Below are 26440 nucleotides of genomic sequence, written 5' to 3'. Positions count from 1 at the left end.
TCCTACTTAAAACCAGAAAGTAGTTTAGATTAGTAACGTATGAGTCATTGTAGTCATGAAATGGTTAACCAAAATTAAATGTAAAATGTGGCTGAGAAGAGTCATTTAGACATTGCTTTGTGTGGGTAACCATTACAGAGCAATATGGGATCAAACTTGATAAATGAGATACTGTACAAGGTAAGGTTGAAAATTTTCTAGAGAAACATTTATTGCATAAGTCAAATATAAAACAATCTAAAAAGAGGAAGAAGGGCTAATTTGAGTACATGTTAAACACAGCAATGCTGCTGGCCATCAAATCAAAAACACCAGTTCAGGCTGAAATTGTCTGCCATCATGAGGAAAAACCGGATTAATTCACAAGAGCACTGTATTTATTAAAGTAAAATTCTACATCTAGATAAAGAAACTTCCTCAGAATAATTCAGTTAAATGGTGCAAGCTGTTGCTTTTCATAACCTTCCTCTTACATTTTGTCCTTTAAACATGAAACCCTTGACCTCTGGATAAACTAGATTCAAAATATTAAAAGTAATCCAATGCCAGGAACCAGAGTTCGTAAATGTATCATAAAACACTGTCCTGTTTCTGAATAGACGACTGATTCTAATACTGGGGGCTTTAACCTTGAGGATTTGCTGGAGTTATTACAGAAACCACATCAGGAAAAGACATGAGCATAAAACCTCAAACTGTCCCACTGCCCCTTGTTTTTATCTCCTAAAAAAATAAGAAGATCCAACCTTTCCTTGTAAAACGCAACCTTTTCTTGACCTCACCATCCATGTTTGAGCCCTAATGTAAGACGCAAACTCTGTGGCCTCGTCTGGGAGGGATCCCCATCAAACGAAGAGGTCCTGGAGAATTGAGAGGGCCGGAAACTATTTGTCAGTCTTTTCTTCGCCTTGGTAATGTCGGTACTCTGGTTTGAGCTCCCAGGTATTCTTGTGTGTCCCCTTCACATTGTAGATGCCAATATCGTGCAGGATTTCCTTCAAGTAACTCTGGGAGAACAACAACAAAAATATATATATATATATATGAGATCAAAGTTGCATGAACAATGTATGTCAGCAGTTTTCACAAGAAAAGGCTGCATAATCAGGAAAAGCAAAATATCATTGAGTTTAGATACAAGATAACTGTACAAAAAGTATTAATCTAAATTTCTGCTATTGACTAAATGTCAAAATAATACTTTTTTTGTTTAAAATCAATCGGCGTACAGTCTTATAGCTAAAACCCTCGTGTTGCCTTCTAGTCTTACCACAGGCTGTTTGGTGATATCCACCAGGTCTTTGATGTTGTAGTACTGGTGCTTCTCAAAAGCAGAAAACAACATGTCCAACACCTGCTGTTTGTCAGCTCTTGCCCTCTTGCCTTCCTCCTTCTTTTTCCGCTCATACTCTAGCTGCAGCAAGAAGAGCACAGACAGGTCAGGTATTACTGATCCAAAACAGCAATGCCAATGCTTTTCTAAAGAATGCAGTTATTTTTACAAATGGTACGTACAAAAATGTGAAAAGAAAAGGAATTAGCTTGAATCACAGGTTCATTAACAAGAATATGAATACGCTTAGCAGTAACACATTGTGTAACACAAGTAGATTAATGAAAGAAAAATGTCTTACATTGTTAGCATGGTTGGCCACAGGTTTATAGTTGCTGGTAACTGCTTTTTCCAATTGTTGTGAAAGCCTGACTGGTTTGGAAGACTCTTCAATTTGTAACCTGTAAGACGCAATAATTCATTAATTGAATTAATTAAATAATAAGGTCAAGTACCATACACAACATGTGTCATCTAGGGGATTAACCTAAAAACCTAGAAGCACTAGTATGATTAAAAGCAATATAACAGAATAACTCAACACTATGTTGCTTATTTCTTGATAGGGCTGGTACAATATATCTCTGGATACTCATATTATAAACTCATATTATAAAATCACGTTAGTCAAGTGGACTAAATCAAATGCAAAGACGTGGCAGACATCAATACTTGCTTTTTTTTTTTTTTTTGCATAGAACACATGACATTTTGGTCGTAATACATAAATGCAGGGTCAGGTTCTTAACATGCAAAACTTGTTCATAGCCCAATTTCAATATACCTACTTCTTCAGCCTCATATAGCTTTCACTAACAGCAGGTCTGCACTCCGCTCTCTGCACTACCACTCCCTCCAAGGCAATTTTATCTGAAAAAAAAAAGGGAAGATTTTATTAAAGCCTCCAAGTGTTGCAATGCATTTTCAGTGAATGTTTACTGCTTAAAAAAAGAATGGTGAAAGGTTGGTTGAGTTTAAGAAAGAAGGGATTAAAGTGCACACACTACTGAAAATTGGGGCAGTGTGTTTTGAGAAATAAATTCACAGCAGAGACAAGAGTTTGCTTCATGAAGTTTTTGAATCAAATCTCTTTTCCAACACCATGTCATAACTAGACTGCCATTACAACCATCACCATAAGCAAGTAGCACTGTGCTCAAATGTCATTTCAACCCAGTCTCATCACATTTCCGTCCTCCAGATGTTTCATGTCAATTATTCAGATTCACTGCAAAATCAAGCACTGCATCAGGCCAGTGTGTCCTGTAATTTATGTGCAACTGCAATACTGCAAACGGAATTATTAGAAAAGAAACACTCATGTCTGATTCCCAGTAGAACAACTCTGTCACTCGCTGGCAACACGGAGGACTCACCTGGACCTGCCCCCGCCCCCGAACCTGAGCTGCTGCCATCAGATCTCTCTTCTGACTGGCCTACAGGAAGGGAGGGAGGGATGGTAAACATGAAAATATAGGGCAAGGAAGACGGAGGAAGGAGGGGATCGAACACCCAGGGTTTAGTCGCACACAAAGCGTTTCACACAGATATTCTGAGTGTTATGTCACACGGGTACTCGCATACGCGTGAGCAAAGCAAGCATGCCCTTACAACAAGCGAGCACAGTGTCCCACCACAAATACACAACTGATAAAGTGCTGCAAAAACAAAAAATGAAACAAAACTTTTACATAAAAACAAAGCAAGTAACGCTGTACCTTTCTCTCGCTTACTTAAGTGCAATTTCTAAAAATCTACAGAGCAGCAATAACTACTGTATTTCTTTTCGTCTCGTCTGTTTCTATTAATCTACTCAATCTGATAAACTGAAGTCTTAATATTTCCACCTTTTTAGCAGTTGCCTGACAGTTCTCTGTCAAAAAGGAAAGTTCACATTAAGTCATACTTGTGTGACTGTGGTTAAAATATTTTCACTGTTCAGCCCTACAGAAAGACTGTGTCCCAAAGTAAGCACAGTAGCACAAGCTCACCACCACCCATAGCAGCAAAGCACCTACATGACATTCAGAGTGCAGAAAAGGCTGGTGAAATGCAAATCAAATCAGAAAAACCTCATGCAATAAACTGCATCAACTCCAAATTCAGCAATGATTTGTGTTGATATTCCAAATGGGACCACTGTGCCTGATATCACAGACAGAAACACAGATCAGCGTGGAAGAAGACAATTTTCCAACATAACAGCTTTCTTCCATTTCCTGTTGCATGTTTACTTGCATCCACTGAATGCAGTACATGTCTTATACAGTGGATTCAGAAAGTATCAAGAGCAAAAAAGGGTTTGAATACTTTCTAAAGTCACTGTATGCCTTCTGTTAAAACTAAGGACAACCCAACACTCAACATGCCAGTTCACAAAACACAGAGACAAGCAGGACGAGAAAGAGAAGAACTGTGGAAGATGTACAAACAGTAGCAGGAGCTCCTCCACCACCTGAACAAACTAAAAATAAAATTTATGGATTTTTATGTGCCCCGTTTTGCAGAAGAGGCGTTCAAAGCACACACTTGGCATCCTCTTGATTGAAAAAACAGAAACTCACCTGATGAAGTTTCAGTGAAGACCGCCAACATCTGTCCTCCAACTGACTGCATGGTGAATGGGTGCTCGCGAGGCGCAGATACTGTCTTGTCTTCTATTCCCTCAATCACAGTCAGCTCTTCATTTAACGTGAAAGATACCTGTAAAGAGTAGTATCGTCCACACTTAAAGTTTTCAGCCCCTTTCTTTGCCACCATCATCATCCTATGTTTAATACCCAGATCACTTACCTCTGGTTTTCCTTGGGTTCCTTTCCTGGGAAAAAATGTAAAAAGACAAAGCTTAGAATTGTTTTATTAGGATGAATAACAAGGTAAATGCATTAGTAATACTATAACAACAAAATACTGCTAAGCATACATTTTATTTGCATTTTCTCTCTCCCCCTCCCAAATATAGGTTTCTTTACTGATCACTTGATTTTCCTTAAACACAGAGGCTTAAAAAAAACTTAAACATGGTGTGTTTTTTATTTTATTCAGGTGCACATACTTGCAGATTCGGATTTTCCCCACTTCGCCTCTTCCAGTTGCTTTTGCCCATTGCTGAGAGAGATACTTGGGCACCTGCATGAAGAAACGTAGATTTGTTTATGTTATTAAGGCTGCTTCCACACCTTAACAAAGATATAAATAAATATCAACACATTCTAGATACATATTTTCATTATATATCAATATCACCCGTGACCTATACTTTTGTTTCTAGTCCTTCTCCTACATGATAGTTGACATCCTTTAAGGACTCAGACACCACTGACGGTAAACTTTTGGATGGATCTAAAACATGCTATGCCCGCACCTTCAAAAGATCTTAGTGAAGTCAGGGTGAAATTGAATCTTAACTGGCAACAAATAATGTTTTTCGACATGCCAAACCTTTGCATACAGTCATAAATTACTCAATTGGGAAATGCATTTCTTTCACCGTTGCAGTTAACACTAAACAGTTATTACCGAATTAGCGAGAAGTAGAGTTCAAAACAATCCCATCGTCTTTCTCCAGACTGCACCTGCCTAGTTTCTGTCTGCCGGCTAAATTCCCTACCGATTGATTTAAGCTAAATCACTGGGTTTACGTTATGTTTCAATTGGTTCTGTTTATCCATTAAAAATTATTTTATACTGAGTAACGTTAGTTGAGACTGGTTTACCTTAACTAGCTAACAGTTAGCGCTAGCTAGTTAATTAGCATAGCACTGTTTCAGAACCGTAGCAGGAGCTAAGCTACATTACTGTTAGCCTTAGAGGTGTTTGAACTGCAAATGTATCCTGTATCGCAAGAACTATTATTAAAACGGGTATACACTCACCTTTACAAGCCACACACCCGTGTTCTGCTTGGCACCAGTTAAATCTACCTCTGCTTTCTCCGTCATGTTTAAAATGATGCTACAATTAGCTTATTGATAAAAATAGATAACACGCATGTGTAAAATGAACTACGGCGACTCTGAAGGCCCATAATATGGTCCCTCCTTCAAGCAGTGTGAGCAGAGCGGTTTTAAAACGCAAGAAGGCTTGAAGTTGCTAACAGCAGCATATATTCAGGTTTCAAGCATAAAAACTAACAAATCAGGTCAAATAACTAAAATAGTCTGTGTATGTTTTTGTCAATTCTGAGCTGACGCAGCTAGCTACTGGTGGTGCAGACTGAGACTCCACAATAACAGATTCAGCAATATTCAAAGTGTAATCATCTTTTTGCAAAAATAAAACATTTCAAAAACAATTATACACTGTGGACACATGAAAATCTACATAGGATGGATGAAGCATTAATACACTTAAGAACTACTTGTACAAAAATGTTTTAAACAAAGAAATAAATCATTCACAATTTTACAATGGGTATTATTAGTCTCAGGGGTTGAGACATTGACAGATGGCTCCGGTTGGCAGTCAGGTTTAAACATTTTGTCTGACTAAGTCTAACTTTTCCTAGTATACTTTTTAGCCTTTACCAGATGAAAATAATACAAGAATGTCAACTGAATTACATTTAATAGATGATTTTCTCAAGTGTCAAAAGATAACATGAAATGTAATTATATATTAATGAGGGAAAATTATTTTCTTTATTTCAATATTTGTCTTTATATCATTAGCCCCAATAGATTGTATCTTGAATAAATGCAAGCTCCACAGGCTACTTACTACTTCTGCCAGCTTGTGGCACGAAATCCCATGAAAGAACATGCCTTGTCTCTACCATGCCGAAAAGTGTTTAGTTCATGTCATAGACCAAAATAAAATTTAATTCTCCCTTTGTTGAACACAAGTATATGTAAAAACACAGTACAAAATACAAACTCTGTAATAAAGTTTTACCCGAGAGACTGTAACTGCAGGTGTGTGTATTTGAATAAATTTTTTACATATTGAGAATTAGTTACAGGAACATTCGGTCCCTGCTGTGGGAGAACCGCGTGTTCAGTTCCTGAGACTTCTTCAGCAGACGCTGCTTCTGAGCATCATCGAAGCGATTGACCTGTAGGTCTGCATCACGATCGAATGGTCTCCTCTCCGCTGGTTTGTCATCCTTATCCTTTGCTTTTTCCTTCATTTTCTTTGCGTGCAAACTCATCAGAGACTCGGCACGTTTAGAGTCCTGGTAACAGAGAGAGGGCACAGAAGTTCCTTACGTTATTCATTTTAGTCACTTCTGACATTACTCATAAATCGGAACGTGATAAGGTAAGAACACTTACATTATACTTAGACACTTTCTCTGCCATTTCCACATCCTTCTGGGACATCTGTGGCACACTGTCTTTCTCCCCCTCATTCTTTCTCTTTCCCTCAAGGCGTTCCTATTAGTCAGGAACAGATGCATAAAAAATGGAGAAGCAATACAGAATATAGGTTACAGAATGTTTGATGAGAATGACTAACAATAAACATAAACATGAGTTATTTTTCATTAACTACCCTGGCCTTGCGCTCTCTGTCTGCTGGAGTATCCGTCCAAATGGACCGATCTTTGTTCTCTGGGCCAGACCTCTTCTTGAAAGTTCGAGCCCCCAAGCCAATGTGCTGCAGTTCTGGTGGGAGCTCTGTCATCCATGTTTCTCTGGTCAGAACCTCAGGAGTTTCCTGTTCACACAGAAATACACACAGGAACAGAGTCAGACAGCAGAGGAAGAAAACTGGCATAAGAAAGTAACACCAAAGGACACCCAAGTATGAGATACTGTATTTATCCTTCACGTTGTTACTGTGTCTGCATGCTTATATTGGGACATGGTAAGGTAACAATGCTTACATTTTTATTTTTCTTGGTGAGTGATTAATCTGTAAGTAACTGTAAGCTCCAGATTGTAAAGTGAAAACACAGCTTGAGCACTCACTTGTCCTGTCAGCTTCTCTTTCATCCTCCGTGCTCTGCGCTCAAAGTCCAGAGCCACGGAGTCTTGAACAGGCCCTTTGGCCGGCATGGGTCCTATCACATCCTCATCCTCTCCCTCGCTGCTGGAGGACTCCGCCTGGTATCCCGGTGGTAGGGCAGGCCCTGGGAAACCCTCTCCACCTTCACTGTCATTGTCGTCATCGTTACTGTATGCGGCTCTGCGAAACCCAGGTGGCAAGGCTGGTCCCAGCACAGGTGGCCTGAGGGAAAACTATGAACTTACAGCTTCCATAATTCCCCATTTATCCACACTGACAGTGTCAAATAATCACTTTCACCTTCTGAAATACATTACACAGTTTGCTTGCATACCTTTCTGGTGAACTTTGTTGCTTTTTAAATCCTGGTGGAAGAGCTGGTCCAAAGAAACCATCATCATCATCATCATCATCATCATCATGTGGGTCTCTGCACAGAAAAGGCACACAGTTTGTTGACACATTCTCTGAACCCACTTCCTGATAATAACTGTTCCATACAGCATGAGTAAATTATAAATTGACCTTTAAAATCTCAACTCATTGCAGCTTATAAGCCTACCCTGCAGGTCCGTCTCCAGCTGTGTGCCTTGTCTTAGCTCTTTTCACCGACACCTCCTGCTCACTGTCATCCGACGAGCTCGACGGTTCTGCCCGTTTATAACCCGGAGGCAAAGCGGGGCCAGCGACTGCAGGTTAAGAGAAGTAAACAGCTAACTACCGTTTAAAAAAAGTCACCTGATTCGTCTGAATCGATGGTGGTGGACGGTCCAACAAAGGATTTGTCTTATACTTACACCCTTGTTCAGTATCAGACTCTTCATCGCTTTCCTGACTGAACATTGGGGGCAGGGCGGGTCCGATGGGTTTATCAGACGACATATTTGACCCTTGTGAGTTACTAACTCAGTCGCTTTGTGTCATCAATTTCTATTAAAGTCAGAAATCTTCCCCATTAACGAGAGAAACCTCATTAGGACGAGTTGACCTTTCACACAGGAAGTAAACACTGAAGCGTCCGTTTCGTCTGTCAAGCTGTGTGAAGACACCGCACCACAACAGGAAGTAAGTCGTTGAGTTTCAAGATAAAATACACGAAAAGGTAGCAACTATTACACACTGTGTGGAGTGAAGCCTTCACTTTGTACGTTCAGATGAATACATAAAATAGACACGATGTAATTTGAAGTGTGAGTAGAACACTACAACATCTTGTTTCTGTAACTAATGGTTGAAAAGGCACTCACCCTTTAAGTAAAGTTTCAGTCCTACATTCAAAACAATACTGTAAAAGTATTCTCAGCAGAAGTATCAAAAGGAAAAAAACTATTTTGTAGAAACAGTATGCACTGCAGATGAAATGTTATGTGTGCATTAATGTGCAACTTTTTAAACAATTTCATAGCTGCCATAGATTAAGCTAGATGTATCTAATCAATACACGGTCAGTTTGTTAATGCCAGTGGTTTCCAGCCTGTGGAGTCCTAAAGAGGTCACAGGATACAAATCTAAACCCTCAATTAATTTAAATGTGAGTGTTTGAAATGAAGAGAAAAAAGTTCTGGTATTCTGGCAATGGTTTGTTTGAACCACTTTTCATCTTTTGGTGACTATCTTTTGAATGGACTATCAAATTCAAATTCAAATTTTATTTGTCACATATACAGTCATACACAGTACGATATGCAGTGAAATGCTTAGGCGACTGCCCGTGACCTTAAAAAATAAAAGACTATTGAAGACTATTTATAGGAAATAAATATAATAAAGAAAGTAGAAGTAGATTTAGCTAAGAATAAAATATCTGTACAGTACAAATATACAATATAAGAAAAATATAAGAAAATAAATCAACAAATCCCATGACAAATGATTGGGAACCACTGTTTAAACCCTGAGATGATTTAATAAAATTAGTAGCATCTTGATTATTATTTTAGAGACTATGATTTTATTTTGAAGGCAGAGACAGGAAGTTTTTCTATGTGACGTTTATTTTGACATGACACCGGTGTGGCGTCGCATCAACTTGTGCTCAACGATTCTCGGTCTATGTTTGTTGATTTCAGGAGGACTTTGTCAGCTTATGCAGATAGATCTGACATGTTTTGAATGAGATTAGATATTTGAACATTTCTGAAATGGGCAAAAAGGATAAAGGAGATCGGGGTGAGTTGCTGATGCTACGTTTTAATCTAGACAATGTTACCTAGCTAACTGTTAGCTAACATTAATTCAGTGGCCAACTGAAAGACAGACACAGATACAAATGCCTGGAGAAATGATTTAAATCATTACTTTACTTATTTAGCACATATGTATATGGTGAACTATTGTGATACGTGTCTGGTCATGCTGTGTCCTTTTGTGTAATTATTACTGTAATATAGAGATAAAACAGACACAAAGTAAAATAATAAACTATTTTCTAACTATGAATGCTAAACCCCAAGGCAGAAATGTGTGTGAAAATACACGTACATGATTTAAACTAACGTGTTCTGCTTTGCAACCAGTTAGAAAGTTTCTCAGTTGTTTATTCAGCACTATATGTGGGAAAGTTTCTAACTGAAATTGTCCTACCTACAGAGAAGAAGTCCAAAAAGCGTTTCTATGCGGAAGAAGAAGATGAAGAAGAAGTGGCGGGTGGAGAGTCTCAGGAGGCCATTCCTGCTGCAGCAGGGAAACAAGTGGATGAGTCCAGTACAAAACTGGATGAGTATGGAGCCAAAGACTACCGTAGCCAGATGCTGCTGAAGAATGATCACTCATCACGCCCTCTCTGGGTGGTAAGACATGTTTGGATTATTGATTTCTTCACTTGATACAGTTTACAAATGAGACGGCGATCGCCCTTTTCCTGTTTTTGCACATTATAATAAAGGATGTCTCTCTTTCCATTTCTTTTGAGCCTTACTTCATTCTTTTTTTTCCCCCCTTTAGGCGCCAGATGGACACATCTTTCTTGAAGCCTTTTCACCGGTTTATAAGTACGCCCAGGACTTCTTGGTGGCAATTGCAGAGCCGGTGTGCAGGCCTAACCACATTCACGAGTACAAACTGACGGCCTATTCCCTGTATGCCGCTGTCAGCGTGGGTCTCCAGACTTCTGATATTGTGGAGTACCTGCAGAAATTGAGCAAGACATCTGTACCTGATGGAATTGTGCAGTTCATTAAGGTATAATACAAAGACCGTCGTTTTTAGATGTGAGGAATGAGTAAAGTTATTGCAAATCTTTTGTTTTTAATGTAGCAAAATAATAATAATAATAGAAATTAGGTATTTTAATTACTGCATTTATTCCCTGTCTTTCTCTCAGCTCTGCACAGTGAGCTACGGCAAAGTGAAGCTGGTGCTCAAGCACAACAGGTAAGGTCATTTTAACAACCTTTCCTCCTACTTCTACTTTCACATCATTCCCTTTATCACTTCTTCTTAAACTATGTTGTCTATCTATCTTCAGGTATTTTGTTGAGAGTGCCTTCCCTGATGTGATTCAGCGCCTTCTGCAGGACAATGTGATTCGTGAATGTCGGCTCCGTACTGCAGATGGCACGGACACTGAGCTCATTACTGAAGTTATCCACAGCAAGTCAGCGGTATACAATGTGACATCTTTTTTACCCCAACAAACTTTAAACCAGAAAAGGACATAAAAGGCAGTTACTTGTTAAGTTATAAATGCTGACTCCTGAATTATTAGAAGTGTCCTGTACACCAGCTTTCCTCTCTCAGTATTATTATATTACAATGTGTGATGTGTTGTGCTTCTCAGCTTAGGGGTTGATCATGTAGTTTCTGTTTGGTGGCAACACAACCAGACTTTAAGAGTGCAGTCACTTTTAAAAAGGAGATTATTCACAATATTTAAGTAATAATGAGTCAAGTCTAATCAGCAACCCAGAATTTCATGTTTAGTTTCTTCTCAAAAAATATAACTGTTGTCCTGGATATATGTACGACAAATGACCCCTCTGTTTGTCTCTCTCGCAGATATCCAAATCAGTTCAAGAAAAGGGTGGTACTTCCTCCTCACAGCAGTCCAGCGATGGGCAAAATTCAACTCAGCCGGTCCCTGAGGACATCTTCAGCTACTATGAGCAGATGGATAAAGAAGAGGAGGAGGAAGAAGAGACTCAGACTGTGTCATTTGAGATTCGCCAGGTACACATCTAATTTTTTTTTGTTAGTTTGTTTCTGTTTTACTGTGACATACAAAACATCACTGCTGATGGCATAAAACTCACATCCAAAATATGAAACATATTGGATTAACACAGTATAAAGCAGTAGTTCCTCACATTTGAAAGCTGAAGTGGTCTTCATGCTGGTTCTTATATTTCACAGAAAGTGCTCTATAAAATGTAGCCGTATTTTATGCTCTACTCTGAACTGTATTATTCTGTGGTCTATTACAGGAGATGATTGAAGAACTGCAGAAACGTTGTATTCAGCTGGAGTACCCCCTCCTGGCAGAGTATGATTTTCGCAATGACACAGTTAACCCAGACATAAACATAGACCTGAAGCCCACTGCTGTGTTGCGGCCCTACCAGGAAAAGAGTCTGCGCAAGATGTTTGGGAATGGACGCGCTCGTTCAGGGGTCATTGTGTTGCCCTGCGGTGAGACAGCTGATTTAATGTAGTTAAAAAGGACAGAACATGAGTGACTAAACAATAAAATAATAAAGCCTTATCTAATAATGTATGAAATAAAAATGTACAGCAAACAATTGCTTAGACTATGAAACAAATGATATACGCTTGTTATTGGTAGATAGGTAACATTACCTTTCAAAGTCAGCCCAAACCGTTCAATAGCATTGTTAGACATATTGTAGCATAAAGCTTCTTTGTAAAATATGTGTCAATAATTTTATCTCCCCTTTGCTTTTCAGGGGCGGGTAAATCTCTGGTAGGTGTGACAGCAGCATGCACCGTGCGTAAACGCTGCCTGGTGTTGGGAAACTCCTCTGTGTCAGTAGAGCAGTGGAAGGCCCAATTTAAGATGTGGTCCACTATCGACGACTCTCAGATCTGCCGCTTCACATCTGATGCCAAAGACAAGCCTATCGGCTGCTCAGTGGCCATCAGCACATATTCAATGCTGGGTCACACCACCAAGCGTTCCTGGGAGGCTGAGAGGGTCATGGAGTGGATGCGGAGCCAGGAGTGGGGACTTATTATCCTGGATGAGGTCCACACTATCCCTGGTGAGTTATGACAGTAAATCACTTTTCAGAAAGGTTATGAAGTAGACACTGAAGTAGATCCAGCTACACACTAACATAATAATTCTGTGCTTTGTAGCCAGGATGTTTCGTCGTGTTCTGACCATTGTCCAGGCACACTGCAAGCTAGGGCTCACCGCCACACTGGTCAGGGAAGATGACAAGATTGTGGACCTCAACTTCCTAATTGGACCAAAGTTATATGAGGCTAACTGGATGGAATTGCAGAACAATGGCTATATTGCCAAGGTCCAGTGTGCAGAGGTGAGTCTGTATTGTGGTAGAAAAATAAGATTAACTAACATATACATCTGATTTCATGAACTAGACAGCTTTGTTGGGAATCTCCTCTCTGTGTAGACGGTGTGAACTACTATATGAATCTATCATGTCCAAATAATGGAACATGATTCATGTTGTCCATGGCAGGAAGTTGCTGCTGTTCCAAGTAAAGCATCACTGTGCAGCTGATACTTGGCAAAGACCACCTTGACAACAATAATGAGAAAATGTTTTAATCACTGCTTGAGTGGTTATGGCAGTTTGACAAGTTATTAAATCCAATGCTTCACTTTCTTTTCCCACCAGAGTAGGCATGTTCAAAAAGGTTATGATTGTGTGTTGTGGAGATCAGATGACATTTTATGACCAGTAAGCACACAAGTTCATCAACCTTTTCTTGCCATGCACATTTTGAGCTGTGTGTGGAACCGTGTGAAAGAAGCTGATCACTGAATAGTTTGGTGTGAAAGTGCACGTTCAAGAGATTTAGCCGCAACTCAATAAACAAGTGATTTCTTTGTTAACAAAATTATCTTAACGGGCACAACATTGTTGCTAAATAAACCTTAATAATATGTGGCTCAGTCCTTTTCGGATAAGGTTTGTTCTTTGTTATTAACTTCAGAAATGAGGTTAACAACAAGCATTCACGAGCTTGCTTTGGCTGTTTCGAGATATAATTGAAAGCAACGCTCTGCTGTACTCAAACTGTGGAAATATCAAACGTATTATATGATAAAAATCTACAAATACTGTTCGTTCACCCATGAATATTCTGCAATTTTTATAGATTACCTCTGGTTTATATTGTTTTACATTTTCATACGTTTTTTTAGATTTTCTTTTTAAAATTGGTTATTCTACATTGATACACCTCTCTGAACAATGTACGCGTGTGTCTGTGCTGCAGGTGTGGTGCCCGATGTCTCCAGAGTTTTACAGAGAATATGTGGCCATTAAGACAAAGAAGCGCATCCTGCTTTACACCATGAACCCCAATAAGTTCCGTGCGTGCCAGTTTCTCATTCGATTCCATGAGCGGCGCAATGACAAGATCATTGTGTTTGCTGACAACGTGTTTGCTTTGAAGGAATACGCCATTCGCCTCAACAAGTAAGTTATCTACAGTAAGAACAATTTAATTGTTTGTGTGAAATGCCCTTTCACATTAGATTTTAATTTTTCTCTCTTTGACGTATTTAGGCCTTACATCTATGGTCCAACCTCTCAGGGTGAGCGTATGCAGATTTTGCAGAACTTCAAACACAACCCAAAGATCAACACCATTTTCATCTCCAAGGTAAACCAGGGGATCTACTGTATCTATTCAGTCTATTATAGATTATACTTAAAGTCTATTCCCATTCTATTCTAGTCCCCTTGTGTCCAGTAGCAGTGTATCTAGACAGATGAGCATCATTAAGTAGTCTCCTATGTGTAGGGAGCTGTGTTGCACAATAAAAATAGAATAAAAAATGCAGCACAACATTCATATGATAACACCCGTTATACATAGTAGGGTGTCTAGACATCCTTTCAGACATTTATATAATTCTCAAACAAAATCTATAAATTCAGGCTGTTAAAAATTAGATTACTGTAAAAAAGTACTGGAATCAGGTTTTATGCAGTATAATGTGCTCATGATGATTATCTTCAGTTTGCACCCTGTCAACAATTAAAGTCACTAGATGTTCACCTTTGCGTGTCTGTGGATTTGTGCCACACCTCTGCCACCACACAGGTTGGAGACACTTCGTTTGACTTGCCAGAAGCCAATGTTTTAATCCAGATATCCTCCCATGGTGGATCACGCAGACAGGAGGCCCAGAGGCTTGGCAGAGTCTTACGAGCCAAGAAAGGTCAGTGTGTCAACAAATAAAAACACAAACACATGAATTCTTTGTTCGTATGAGGTTAGTTCATCTTGTATATCATAATCAACGAAAAATAACAAAAAACTAAAGAAATTTCCTTTGACCTGTGCTCCTCTTTTTTTAGGAATGGTAGCAGAGGAGTACAATGCATACTTCTATTCACTAGTGTCACAGGACACCCAGGAGATGGCTTATTCCACTAAGAGGCAGAGGTTCCTGGTAGACCAAGGATACAGCTTTAAGGTATGTTTATCCCTACAGCATCTCAACTTGTCCACATAATTTCACATATCTGCACCACTAATTGAACACAGTTTTTACACCATATCAGACATTTACTTCATGGACTTCATGCTCTATGTCCGTACAAGTTTGTTGTCACAGTTCTGGAAATGTGACTGGGTGAGAAAGTAAGAGTTTATTAAACAGAGATAAAACAAAGAATGAACCAGAGCAGGAACTGTTTAAAAAAAAAAAGGTACAGAGGTGTGTAAAGTAGCTTTCTGGAACATATTTATCAGTTGAAATGGGACAATGTTTATGAATAAGCAAAGCTGCGTGCCAAGTACTTGATCTTCATTTAGAGTTGGGTTCTAATATATTTCAACAGTGACAAAAATTCACATAGGGTGTAAATGTTGAATTCTTCCCTGCTGTTGTTCTGCTAGGTCTGCAGTTTTTTGTACGTAATTCATCCAATAATTTTGACAAAGCACCTTTAATTTAAGGAAATGATCTGTACTTAAAGCACATCTTGATTGTTTTGTTTCAAATACATACGGGCCTAATTGTATGTGACACAACTATAACCCATGTCTAAGCTGAATTACCATGTTCTTGTTCTGCGATAGGTGATTACTAAGATGGCAGGCATGGATGAAGAGGACTTGATGTTTTCCACCAGAGAGGAGCAACAGCAATTGCTTCAGAAGGTTCTAGCTGCTTCAGACCTTGATGCTGAGGAGGAAGTGGTTGCCGGGGAGGTGGGCACACGACCACAGGTAAGGACTTCAACCAAAACATAGAATCACATAAACTAATATAAATAATTGCTATTGCATGCCTAAGGTTTTGGGCTTACATATTGCAGTATTCTCACTTTTTTTTCTCTCACTGCTTTCTTATTAGTTCTCGAGACGGGCGGGCACCATGAGCTCCATGTCAGGTGCAGATGACACTGTCTACATGGAATATCAAAGCCGGGGCAGTAAAGCTTCTGCAGCAAGCAAGAATGTTCATCCACTGTTCAAGCGCTTCAGGAAGTGACACAGACCCTGACTACTAAAGACTTGTTCAGTTGCAATAAGTTGAAGCCAGGTGCAATAATTGCTACAGAGGCTGAGCACACGGCAACCAGCAGCGGGTAAAGATATTCTAACTGGTCTGAAAAACTGAAAAATACCTGGCGAAAACCTGAAACTGAATATTATCAGAACCAGTACTCTCCATTGGTTTCTCTTCCTAGCTGTTGGTGATAATTGTTGAAATGACCTCTACGCCTGCTACATCTTGTAAGAAAGCAGCAAATGATGACAGCAGACTGTGGCTACTCTGTGATAAATTTGATAGTATCAACTCAGCCTTGTTCATCATGTCAACTGTTGGCTCTCATTTGTCTCACTTTAGATTTAGCAGTGTCTTTTTTCTGTTTCACAGTGCAGAGAAGTAGCCAGTATATCAAGGCTGAATCTGTAACAAAATTGGAACTTGAGTATGAAATACAACAAGCCTCTGACTTGTTGTCTGTAGTACATTTCAGCCACATATGTCTATGTAGGATGAATCCTGGAGTATGAAGCAAGATTGATGTCCCTTTAAGGAGCTAATGATCAGCTCCCAGTAACTTAGCAGTGACTTGACAGACCTGTTAGTAAAACTATATCTGAGGAGAAAAACTAACAGTGTACCATGTGTTGGACTTTTGTTAATGCAGCTTTTTGCAAATGTGACTACATTTAATGCATTCTACTTTATGGTGATGTAAAGTAAATTACTTCTGACTTTTCCATCTTCAGGTGTTGAATTATTTACATTTTTACTAAAAGGTGTATCTGAGGGAAAATTTTTAGTTTAAAACGTTTTATTTGTTGAGTGAAATACTGTTTGACACCCAATATTAAAGCCTTTGTTGTTTGAAACCCACTTTACTCCACTTTAAGAGTCAGGAGGACAAGCAGAACTCCTCCAGCTTTGACAGTGGATTCTTTGTTATAATTTCTAAAAGAAATAAAAACCTAGTGATGGCAAAACCCCATAAAAAACATAGATTTCCATCCTGCCTGCACTGCCTGCTTTGCACTTCTGGACAGGCCCTCTTTCTGTCATAATGCTAATCTCTGGCTTTGCAGTGTAAGGCACAATGTTTTGGCAGTTTAAGAAGAGATCGGTAAGAAGTCTTAGCAGGTGTGAGATGCAGCCAAATTTTTAGAGGTCATTATTTGTGCAATCCAATCCGGATTTATGCTTTGATTAAGGACTCATGGAAATTGTGATTAAAGGCCACAGTATTTAATCATGTATGGTTTTGTTTTGGAACATTCCTGCTTCACAACAGTGGAACACAGTTCGTGTGTGATTTTTATTTTATTTGCTATACACCAATTGCGACTTAGCAACTTGTATATGTTGGTATACGAAGATTTACAAGCTGTAATCAATCAAACTGTCGATTGATTAACAAAAGGTTATTAGAAATATTGTTTCTTCATTTGCATATACTTTGCAGGGTGCATGCACCATAAATTACATGATAAGAGCCAGTCAGTGTCTGCTTATACAGTACATCTACTGTATATTAGATGATCCATAAGCTCCTTTATTCCAGTCAAAATTAAAACAATGAAAGGTCTCAAGGCAGAGACAGTTCCCTGTCTCCTTTCAAAGGGATAGCTCAAGGTAGTCAAAAATTGTTCAGTGTCCTCGTCTAGAGGAAGGGAGAATCATTTAGGTTCTCTGTGATGTAGTGACGGTTGCAGCTGAAGTCTGCCATGATTGTCTCTATGGCATGTCCCTTCTCCTGGGGTGTCGTCTTCATCACAATCATCTGCTCTTTGAGGGGGACCACTGTGAGACTTCCCCTGGTCAACTCTGGTATTCTTCATCTCATTTACTTACAGTTGAATCTGTTGAAACTAATGCTGCATGCCTTTCTATCTTTGTTTATGACAGCCCATAACTTTCTCCATCTGCTGATTTTTGGCTGCTTGAGAGTGTCTTAACCAAATCTGATTGCTCATCCAGTTTGTCCCCAGGGTGACTGGCTGCCATGTCTCCCTGGCCAGGTGATGTTTTTGAACTCCCAACTGGTTCTCAAATAAACTGAAACTACAAATGGCAGCAGGTCTGAGCGACAGCCTCTGCAGCAATCTTCTGCAGCATGGAATGAGCTGGCAGCCATTTTGTACTAAGGGCTGCCACACCCTAGATCTCCCACCACTCACCAGGGAGATCTAAACTTAGACCTATACAGACATAACAAACAGAAAATTCATCAAACATTATATCACCATCTATTCATAACATAATTCAAAACTCTCACTATTTATTAGTTGGACATAATTTAATCTAACTACCAAGTCCAATATCATTCATATCATGCAAATTTGACTTGAAAATACTGAAAATTGATAATTAATTCTTTTTTAATGTGTGTTTAACGAATCACTTACAGCAATTTGATAAAATCAACAGAAGAAATAAAAATAAAAAGTGTGTAGGTGTTTCTAACCTTGTAACTTGTTTGTGTATATATCTTTATATTAAAATATACTTAATATTTATATGGCGATCAGTTGGTGAGACAATAAATAATGTTGTCTAGGAGCAATTAACCTCAACAGGAAGACAGCATTGTGAATGTTTTGAATGCCCAAATCATATTTTAAGTTGTGTTGATTAAATTCAGTAGTCATAAAGCAACAGACTGTAAAAGGTTCATATTAACTGGCATTTTAGGATCAGCTTTAAATTTACAGCTGTACTCCTGTGAAGACTGATAACTAATATTAATTATCTCTAGAGGCATCTGGGCATAAGTCAGCCCTGGAGTTTGACCCAACGCACATGCAGCCCAAGACACACGACACATGATCAGCAGGCTTGCATGATCAAACCGGAGTTTTGAGCCCTGCACGAGCTTAAAAGTTGCAAAAGTACTCAGTGTGGGAAATAGCACCTCTGTCCAACTACTCCTTGCCAGACCAAAGGGCACAGTTCCCTCTGAAGGGTCATGTCCGGATCCGTTTAATCCCTGTTTTGTGTCCTCAGGAGCCCTGAGGTTTATTGGCTTGAAAAAAGCTCAAAGTAATGAGGTAGACTTGAATTCACGTGTTCGTGGAGATGAGGACAAGGGGTAAAGGAGGATCGTGACTAAAGTGCATGTGTCAGAAAGAGAAAGAAAAAAGCATATAGAGAATACTGATGCATATGCTAATAAATACTATTTCAATGTATAACTTAGAATGATCTTTTATAGATAGTAACACGTCTGATTTAGCTCATTGCTTTAATTTTAAATAATGGCAATAAATGGAACTGAAAGTTTAAAATAGTATATATATATAAAATGATTAGGAGAAATCAAATGTGATATATTAAGTTTGATTTAAAAAAAAAAAAGGAGATAGCATGAGATGTTACACTCAAACATCATATGGCTCTATGAGCTCTGAACTCTTGTCTCTGCTGATTATCTACATTAAGAGTATTTCTCAAAATATAGTGAACGCTCAACGGTGAGTGATGATGTATTGGAGCAGACAGACCAAGCTTACATGAGCGGGTCAGTGGGAGGGATTTCCCCGTGTTTTATAACATGTAAACGTGAAATTTGGCTGCATGTGGTGGTAATCACATCAGTGTTTAATGAGCGTTTGTGTGTGTGTGTCGGGGGCGGGTGGGGTGTGTGCGCACACACGCACACGGGCTGATTGATTAGTGAGATGTACCCAACTGCTGCTCTGGCACGTTGTAACGCAGTCCTTTCCCACTAAAAGACAAAACCCAGTGTGCTTCTTGGGGAAACGCCCACACCCGAATATAGAGCCATTCCTCCCTTCTTTTGAAGTGAGCATCCAATCACGTCTAAGGTTGCAAAAAAGGCACCCTTTAAAAGCCTTTCCAGAACCATCACAGCGCACGGGTCACCGCGTAGATACGCAGAGGTTGCAAGAAGTGTTGAGCCCGTGCAATAGATTCGGTTTTATTGTTTTCTTTTCAGAATGGCAATAATAAATCATTTTACTGCAGCGTGCTTGAAGAATTTGGCCGGCAACTCCCGGAACAAGCAGCTGTCCTTCGTTTTACGCAGCTTTCACAAGTCAGCAGCCAGCGACATTCTTGGTATATCAGAGGAAAGAGCGATGACGCCTCCAGATGTGGTGGACGAAACCAGAATCAAGACCCTGAAGGAGATGCCTGGACCCAGCACCTTTGCCAACTTGATTGAGTTTTTCTGGAGAGACGGATTCAGCAGGATTCATGAAATACAGGTGATGGTGGCCAGTTGTGCAAGTGCTGGTGATGTTCTCGATATGTTTGACTGATTGGATCATTTCTGTGTGTTTTCCAGATTTACCACCAGTGTTTGTAGTAATGGCACAAAGAGTTTAGTCTCTGATTTATTCTCCTCTCTAGTGTATGAGTTTTGCAATCAACTGAGCCCAACTCTGAGAATTATTTCTCTCTTCTGTGCAAGAAACTGCACATGATTAACATTTTTCTTAGTTTGAAGATTAAATCATTAAAGCTAAAAAGTGTCAAAACTGAAAAAAAGCCAGATTTAGGTGCTAATAAAACCAGATTTTCTACTTGAGAGGATTAACTGAGAACGGGGAGGCTGCGCTGTGACGGAATGCAAGTTTGGGTTGATACTGACAAAGTTAATCTCATCTCATCTCTCATCTCGTTACAAAATAAGACCCTGGTTCTTTTCCTAGTAAAATCTAGATTAGGACAATTAATTCATTAATGAATTAGGCTAATTCATTATTAAATTACTGATGATCAGTAGCCTGTCACGTGTTAAATTAAAAGTGATTGATTATCACGTTGTGTCAGAGCACAACAGATTTAAGGCTTCACTACTGGGCTGCATCTTTCTTTAATTTTTATCAGCAGCATCATTATTTTTATTTATATGTTTTATACATTAATCATAATATTTTTCTTCCTTAACCTGGGTTTTTTTTTTAATGAATGCTATGCTTAAAAGTGTGATATAGTTATTTTATCATATTTATCTTTTATGGTTTATTAATACGCTGTGGAAATCACTCCATATTCTTGTTTTGGTCAAATCAACTAAAAATGGGTTTTCTTTACTGTGTTACAGCTGGAGCATAGTAAGAAGTATGGAAAAATATTCAAGTCTCGTTTCGGGCCCCAGCTGGTGGTCTCGATCGCAGACCGTGACCTGGTGGCTCAGGTTCTGAGGACTGAAAGCGCAACACCACGGAGAGGAAACATGGACTCCTGGAAAGAATACAGAGACTTGAGAGGCCGTTCCACTGGACTCATCTCAGCGTGAGTTCCCTGTAACCTTTGAGCTTTGACTCAGAACCTCTTGAAATAAATGACTTTAGACTTAACAGGATAATCAATCTGGACCACATTACTGGAATCAGCTCACTGCTGGTGTGCAAGCTGACTCAGTTGTCAGCTTTTGTATCAGTAAGCTTTGAGATTAGCTCATTTAGCATCATTACTTGTAGATACAATACAAAAACTAGGCTACTGTATCTCCTGTCTGTGGATGTCTGGGATCAATACTTTTGACTGACAACAATTCTTGTGTCCTGTATCTTCTTTGACAGCGAGGGGGAAGAGTGGCTGAAGATGCGGAGCGTGCTCAGACAGCTCATCATGCGCCCCCGTGACGTAGCAGTTTTCTCTGATGATGTCAACGAAGTAGTGGATGATCTGATCAAGAGAATCACTGTGCTGCGTACCCAGCAGGCTGACGGTGCAACTGTCCTCAATATTAATGATCTCTTCTTCAAATATGCCATGGAAGGTGGGTAAAGATCCTGCCAAAGTTGGCTGGGAAGGAACGGCAGGAGGGCAATTAGTAGTGGGCTCAGATTGAATGCAAGGTACAGATAAGATAGTTATTTTGTCATATGCACAAATGTACATGGTACAACGGAAAATGTAATGTGTTGGCAGGAAGAGTTAATAGCAGAGAGAAAAGAGGAAAACTGAAAATACACAAATTATGTTATTCAGTCCTCTCTAGAAATGACAAACACTGTGCCAGTGTCAGACACCAGTGACACTTATATCAAGAAGCCAGTGATGTGTATCTGCACACAACAAATGACGGAAACACTTCGTCTTTGTCTTTGTCTTTACAGCGGTGGCAGCCATTTTATACGAGTGTCGACTTGGCTGTTTGGAAAGTGAGGTTCCCCAGGAGACCCAAGACTACATCGCTGCACTGCACCTCATGTTCAGCTCTTTCAAGACAACCATGTATGCCGGGGCGATCCCGAAGTGGCTTCGGTCTATCATCCCTAAACCGTGGGAGGAATTCTGTGACTCCTGGGATGGCCTCTTTAAATTCAGTAAGTGGTTTACAGCTTGTAATCTTTGGCTGCAGGAGGCATATCAATACTTGTTAGTATACTTGTAGTGAGCACATTAATAAAATAATATCTGAGCACAATAGTTTCATTTAAAAAGTCAGCTTTCATATTTACATCGTTACACATCATATTTTGGATAAACAACCTGGAAACAGATCAGTCTCTACTAATCTCTGCTGTATCTTGTGATTGCAGGATGCCTTTTACCTATAAATAACCTGCTCTTTTTCTGCTTCTTCACTCCACCTTTTCTGTCTCTGTCTGATCCCAGGCCTCATTCACGTTGATAAGAGATTCGCTGAGATTAAGGCCCAGCTTGAGCGGGGAGAGGAGGTGAAGGGGGGATTGCTCACACACCTGCTCGTTACCAGGCAGATGAGTGTGGAGGACATCTACGCCAATGTAACAGAGATGCTACTGGCTGGGGTCGACACGGTGTGTGTCCATATTTCAGTGCCAGTGTTACAGAATTTGTGCAGGGAGGCTTTAGCAGGAGCTCGAGGGGTAGAAAGTTGGGTGTGTATGTGTGTGTGTTAGTGTTGAGTTTCAAAGGGTTAGGTTTCTGGCGCCAGATTTATGCCTGTGTAGATGTGCCAGCTTCAGGTCAGAGCAGTGAATCAGAGACTACACACTACCTCATTGATAAACTTCTATTAGTATTTGAACCAATCTTTTATTCTGTCTATGTCTATGAGACATTCTTTTAATGTTTTAATTTACTAGATAAAATAAAATAAAATAAAATTTGATAAAAGGATATATAAAACACTAGAAAAAAGCAGGGGTGTGATATGTGATATGTGGTGTAGATCCAAAATTTAAGACTATGCCACTGGCACCAACCATACTTATTAGATGCCCAAAAATAGCTGACAAAAAAGTACTAAGAATATAACAAGAACGTGTTTCTCTCTAACATATTCGTTTTCTCACACTCTGTTAGGCGTTTGTGCATTTGCATGTGTGCGCACATGTGCACAATTACTGCCTAATTTGTCTGAGGTGCTGTCAGATTAGTGAAATTTATGGCTGTGGAGTGTTTTGTGCTGAGCTAGAGGGTCCCCCAGATAAAAGGGCATGTGTTTTTGTAGAGCTTGTTGCAATAGCCACATCCTGGTAGGGGGTGAACTTAGATGGGCCATTACCTGACCTCATGGTGCATTTGCCTTAACTCAACATGCACAATACCTGTCAAGACACATTAGTCACAGCCAGAATTATAGCACCGACTTGGCAGAGGTGAGACAAGGGGTAAGGGTAACGGGGGGGTTTGCTGAGGTAGAGTGACAGTGTGATGAAAAAGCAACGAGTTTGAAATTGGCATCATAATAAGCAGGAAAGAAGAGTTGGCTGTATCCTTTGTCATACAATTCCTCTCCTTTGTTTGAGGTGTCGCCAATGTGTCTCCAAGCTGCGACTGATTAGGATCAAGATGTCTAGATGTGGAAAGGGCGATGATGGGGTGGGAGGAGATATTTGGGGAAGCGTATTGCATGTGGAAGATGAAACAATAAATGAATGAACAATGAAAAGGATTGTGGGGTAAGCATAGATACTCTTTCGATCATTAGTTACTCCACGGGGAAACACTGACCTCAGACTGACCTCTGGGGTTTATTGGGTAAGATGTTAGAAAGATTAGTGCTGTCTTAGTAAATCTCCCATATGTCATGAATTTATTTGGATGGAAAAGTGAAAAGGTTAGATGGAAAGATAGACAGATACAAGTTGTGCTGGGTATAGAGTAGGATATAATGTGGGACAGACAGCAATTACACCCAGAAAGAAAGAGGACAGTAGTCACATAATCCAGTGTGCCTCTTGGCTAGGAAAAAAGACTGAATGAGTTCCAAGGCAAACATAACAATCTCAAAGGTGATAAGACAATGAAGATCTATTGTGCAGGTGAACAGGAACACTAAGGTAGTTTCAGGACAAGTGGGAGTGGCTAGTCTAGACTGAGGTGACATGTCATGTCAAATAGTACTGTAATGCTGTTAAGTGCAGCGCTATGCATTTAATCACGTTACAGTGGGATAAGAATAGACGAGAAGGGTCATTTAAGTGTAAAGGGCTGAGAGTATCTACTCAGTGTGTGAAATTAGCTTACTCTCCCTGTCTATTTTTTTGCCAGCACTTATGCAACAACCTATAATCTCTTGAATAATTTAGCAGTAAAGTAGAACCTGTTTAAAACATGAAGCCAAAAGGTGACAAGTAGCAGGACGACTAATATACTATACATCTGAATGCAAATTTATATGACACATTCTTTAAATTACCCTCTTTCATTCTCCTAGACATCCTTCACTCTTTCGTGGGCAGCCTACCTGCTAGCACGACACCCTGATGTACAGCAGCAAATCTTTACAGAAGTGACAAGAACTCTGGGACCCAGAAGAGTTGCCACAGCTGACGATGTCCAGCATCTACCTCTCATCAGAGCTCTGGTCAAAGAGACGCTTAGGTACAGGCCAAGCTTTTTTCCTTCTCTAGTTGTCGAACAACTTATCAATAGTAGAATAGACTTAAATATATTCACGTCCAGTATACTCAGTGTTTTATTGCCTATTATCTTTCTCTTAGTGTGGGTTTCGACTTATTTGGTTATCTCAGAATTAACCTTAATGGAAGAATGTGTAATATAGTTAAATAACTTTAATAACTAACCTTTTTTGCACCCCTCCCTGGGAGCAGGCTTTTTCCAGTTCTCCCAGGCAACGGACGCGTTACCCAGGATGACTTGATATTGGGTGGATACTTCATCCCAAAAGGGGTAAGACATTATAGATGCAAGTCTTCTAGAGTGTGAATATGCTGAATAAAAGGTTTGACTGTGGGTGTCTGCTAAAAAGATTACAGGATGAATGTCCTTCTCTCACTCAAACAGTTGATGTACAATAGCCCAGCTGTTTTCAATAGACAATTGACATTTTCTGCTTTCTCACTTTGTTAGACTCAGTTGGCAATGTGTCACTACTCCACATCTTTGGATGATGAGAACTTTGCTGATGCGGTGGACTTTCGGCCGGATCGCTGGATACGGAAAGATACCACAGATCATGTCGACAACTTTGGCTCAATTCCCTTTGGCTATGGTATCAGGAGCTGCGTTGGCAGGAGAATAGCAGAGTTAGAGATGCATCTATCTCTAACAAGGGTAGGAGATTAACTACTACTTACTTACTACTACTCTTCCTTACTATTCTTACTTTCTACTACAAATTGAACATATGCATACACACATGATTTGTATTTGTGTGTCCCGACCAAATAAGACACCACGATTTCTTACAGTATAAGCTAAATCCATTCATTAAACAACAAAACATAGAAAAATGAGGTTACGTTATAAAGCCTTAAGACCAAATTAAACAACAATTAAAATTTTTGACCAGTTGTTTAGGAGGATATTTCAGGATCTTTTTGAGTAATTTCATGATAAATTGATATTCTTGAACCATCCCACTGACAAAGTAACTGCCTACTCACATAGAGTAGCCTGTGATTGTAGGTAAACACACATATAACTATAAATTCTGATCAACATCTCTGTGTTTTTGTCTGTGTGCAGCTCATTCAGAAATTCCACATTGCAATTTCCCCACTCACTGGCGATGTGAGGGCCAAAACCCATGGCCTGCTCTGCCCCGGAGACCCTATCAACCTGCAGTTTATCGACAGAGAAAATTAGAAGGTCAACGTTACTAGATGTTTAAAAACGACGATTCGTTAATTTTGTCTTAAATAGTTAAAAATGAACAACAATTTATGTTCTGTACTGTACTGTTTTAAAGTGCATTAATATACAGTATGTAAGGCTTTTGGGTTAGAACTAATGAATGTGTCATTAGAAACTAAATCATCAAAATTACAACAGTTGCTGAGTTTGAATTGTTGAATGTGTATCTGTTTTTTCAACACAATATTTGGAACAATACTTTTGATTTATATGCTGTTTGTCTGAATAAAACTATTTTAGCACTGCATCAATAACATTATGCTTTTTATACAATAATGTACATTGGTCATCTGATCATTCAATCATTTCTTTCTTTCTGAAAAACAAAAAACAAAACAAAAAAAGGTCAGAATTTTATGTTTGTTTTTTGTAGGCATCAAAAAAGTGAAATGATTGTTTTCATGTTTTCCTATTCAAGTGTGCAACTAAATAAACCAATA

General features: G+C 39.4%; 4 protein-coding genes across 5 annotated transcripts; 2 read left to right on the top strand and 2 right to left on the bottom strand.

Moving 5' to 3' along the window:
- Window positions 1-181: 181 nt before the first annotated feature.
- On the bottom strand, window positions 182-5344 carry gtf2f2a (general transcription factor IIF, polypeptide 2a). Of its 2 annotated transcripts, XM_026377984.1 has the most exons (9): window positions 5209-5344; window positions 4389-4462; window positions 4127-4151; window positions 3898-4036; window positions 2710-2769; window positions 2122-2203; window positions 1635-1734; window positions 1271-1414; window positions 182-1007 (listed from the first exon to the last, which is right to left on the bottom strand). In XM_026377984.1, exons 1-9 carry the CDS (start codon window positions 5272-5274, stop codon window positions 885-887), a joined length of 813 nt encoding a protein of 270 aa, XP_026233769.1. In that variant the 5' UTR covers window positions 5275-5344; the 3' UTR covers window positions 182-884. The 2 variants fall into 2 exon arrangements, with proteins under 2 accessions (XP_026233769.1, XP_026233770.1); XM_026377985.1 differs by lacking the exon at window positions 2710-2769.
- Window positions 5345-5559: 215 nt separating this feature from the next.
- Window positions 5560-8295, bottom strand: gpalpp1 (GPALPP motifs containing 1). The gene is made up of 7 exons (XM_026377983.1): window positions 8080-8295; window positions 7845-7971; window positions 7617-7712; window positions 7246-7504; window positions 6827-6991; window positions 6607-6708; window positions 5560-6506 (listed from the first exon to the last, which is right to left on the bottom strand). The coding sequence occupies exons 1-7, from the start codon at window positions 8162-8164 to the stop codon at window positions 6288-6290; spliced, it is 1053 nt and encodes a 350-aa protein (XP_026233768.1). The 5' UTR covers window positions 8165-8295; the 3' UTR covers window positions 5560-6287.
- Window positions 8296-9294: 999 nt separating this feature from the next.
- ercc3 (excision repair cross-complementation group 3) lies at window positions 9295-16681 on the top strand. Its single transcript, XM_026377982.1, has 15 exons — window positions 9295-9451; window positions 9872-10071; window positions 10226-10462; window positions 10605-10654; window positions 10749-10884; window positions 11279-11449; window positions 11704-11908; window positions 12184-12498; window positions 12596-12780; window positions 13709-13911; window positions 14002-14098; window positions 14543-14660; window positions 14800-14918; window positions 15527-15676; window positions 15804-16681. The coding sequence occupies exons 1-15, from the start codon at window positions 9424-9426 to the stop codon at window positions 15939-15941; spliced, it is 2352 nt and encodes a 783-aa protein (XP_026233767.1). The 5' UTR covers window positions 9295-9423; the 3' UTR covers window positions 15942-16681.
- A 3145-nt stretch (window positions 16682-19826) lies between these two features.
- On the top strand, window positions 19827-26429 carry LOC113174599 (cytochrome P450 27C1). The gene is made up of 9 exons (XM_026378670.1): window positions 19827-20164; window positions 21007-21197; window positions 21488-21687; window positions 22028-22237; window positions 22530-22693; window positions 24559-24725; window positions 24956-25034; window positions 25215-25418; window positions 25833-26429. The coding sequence occupies exons 1-9, from the start codon at window positions 19895-19897 to the stop codon at window positions 25950-25952; spliced, it is 1605 nt and encodes a 534-aa protein (XP_026234455.1). The 5' UTR covers window positions 19827-19894; the 3' UTR covers window positions 25953-26429.
- The last annotated feature ends 11 nt before the right edge of the window (window positions 26430-26440 follow it).

The sequence above is a fragment of the Anabas testudineus genome, chromosome 3 (genome assembly GCF_900324465.2).
Source record: "Anabas testudineus chromosome 3, fAnaTes1.2, whole genome shotgun sequence".
NCBI lineage: Eukaryota > Metazoa > Chordata > Actinopteri > Anabantiformes > Anabantidae > Anabas > Anabas testudineus.
Note: the sequence above shows the minus strand (reverse complement) of the source record. Positions and strands in the feature narration are given on the sequence as shown.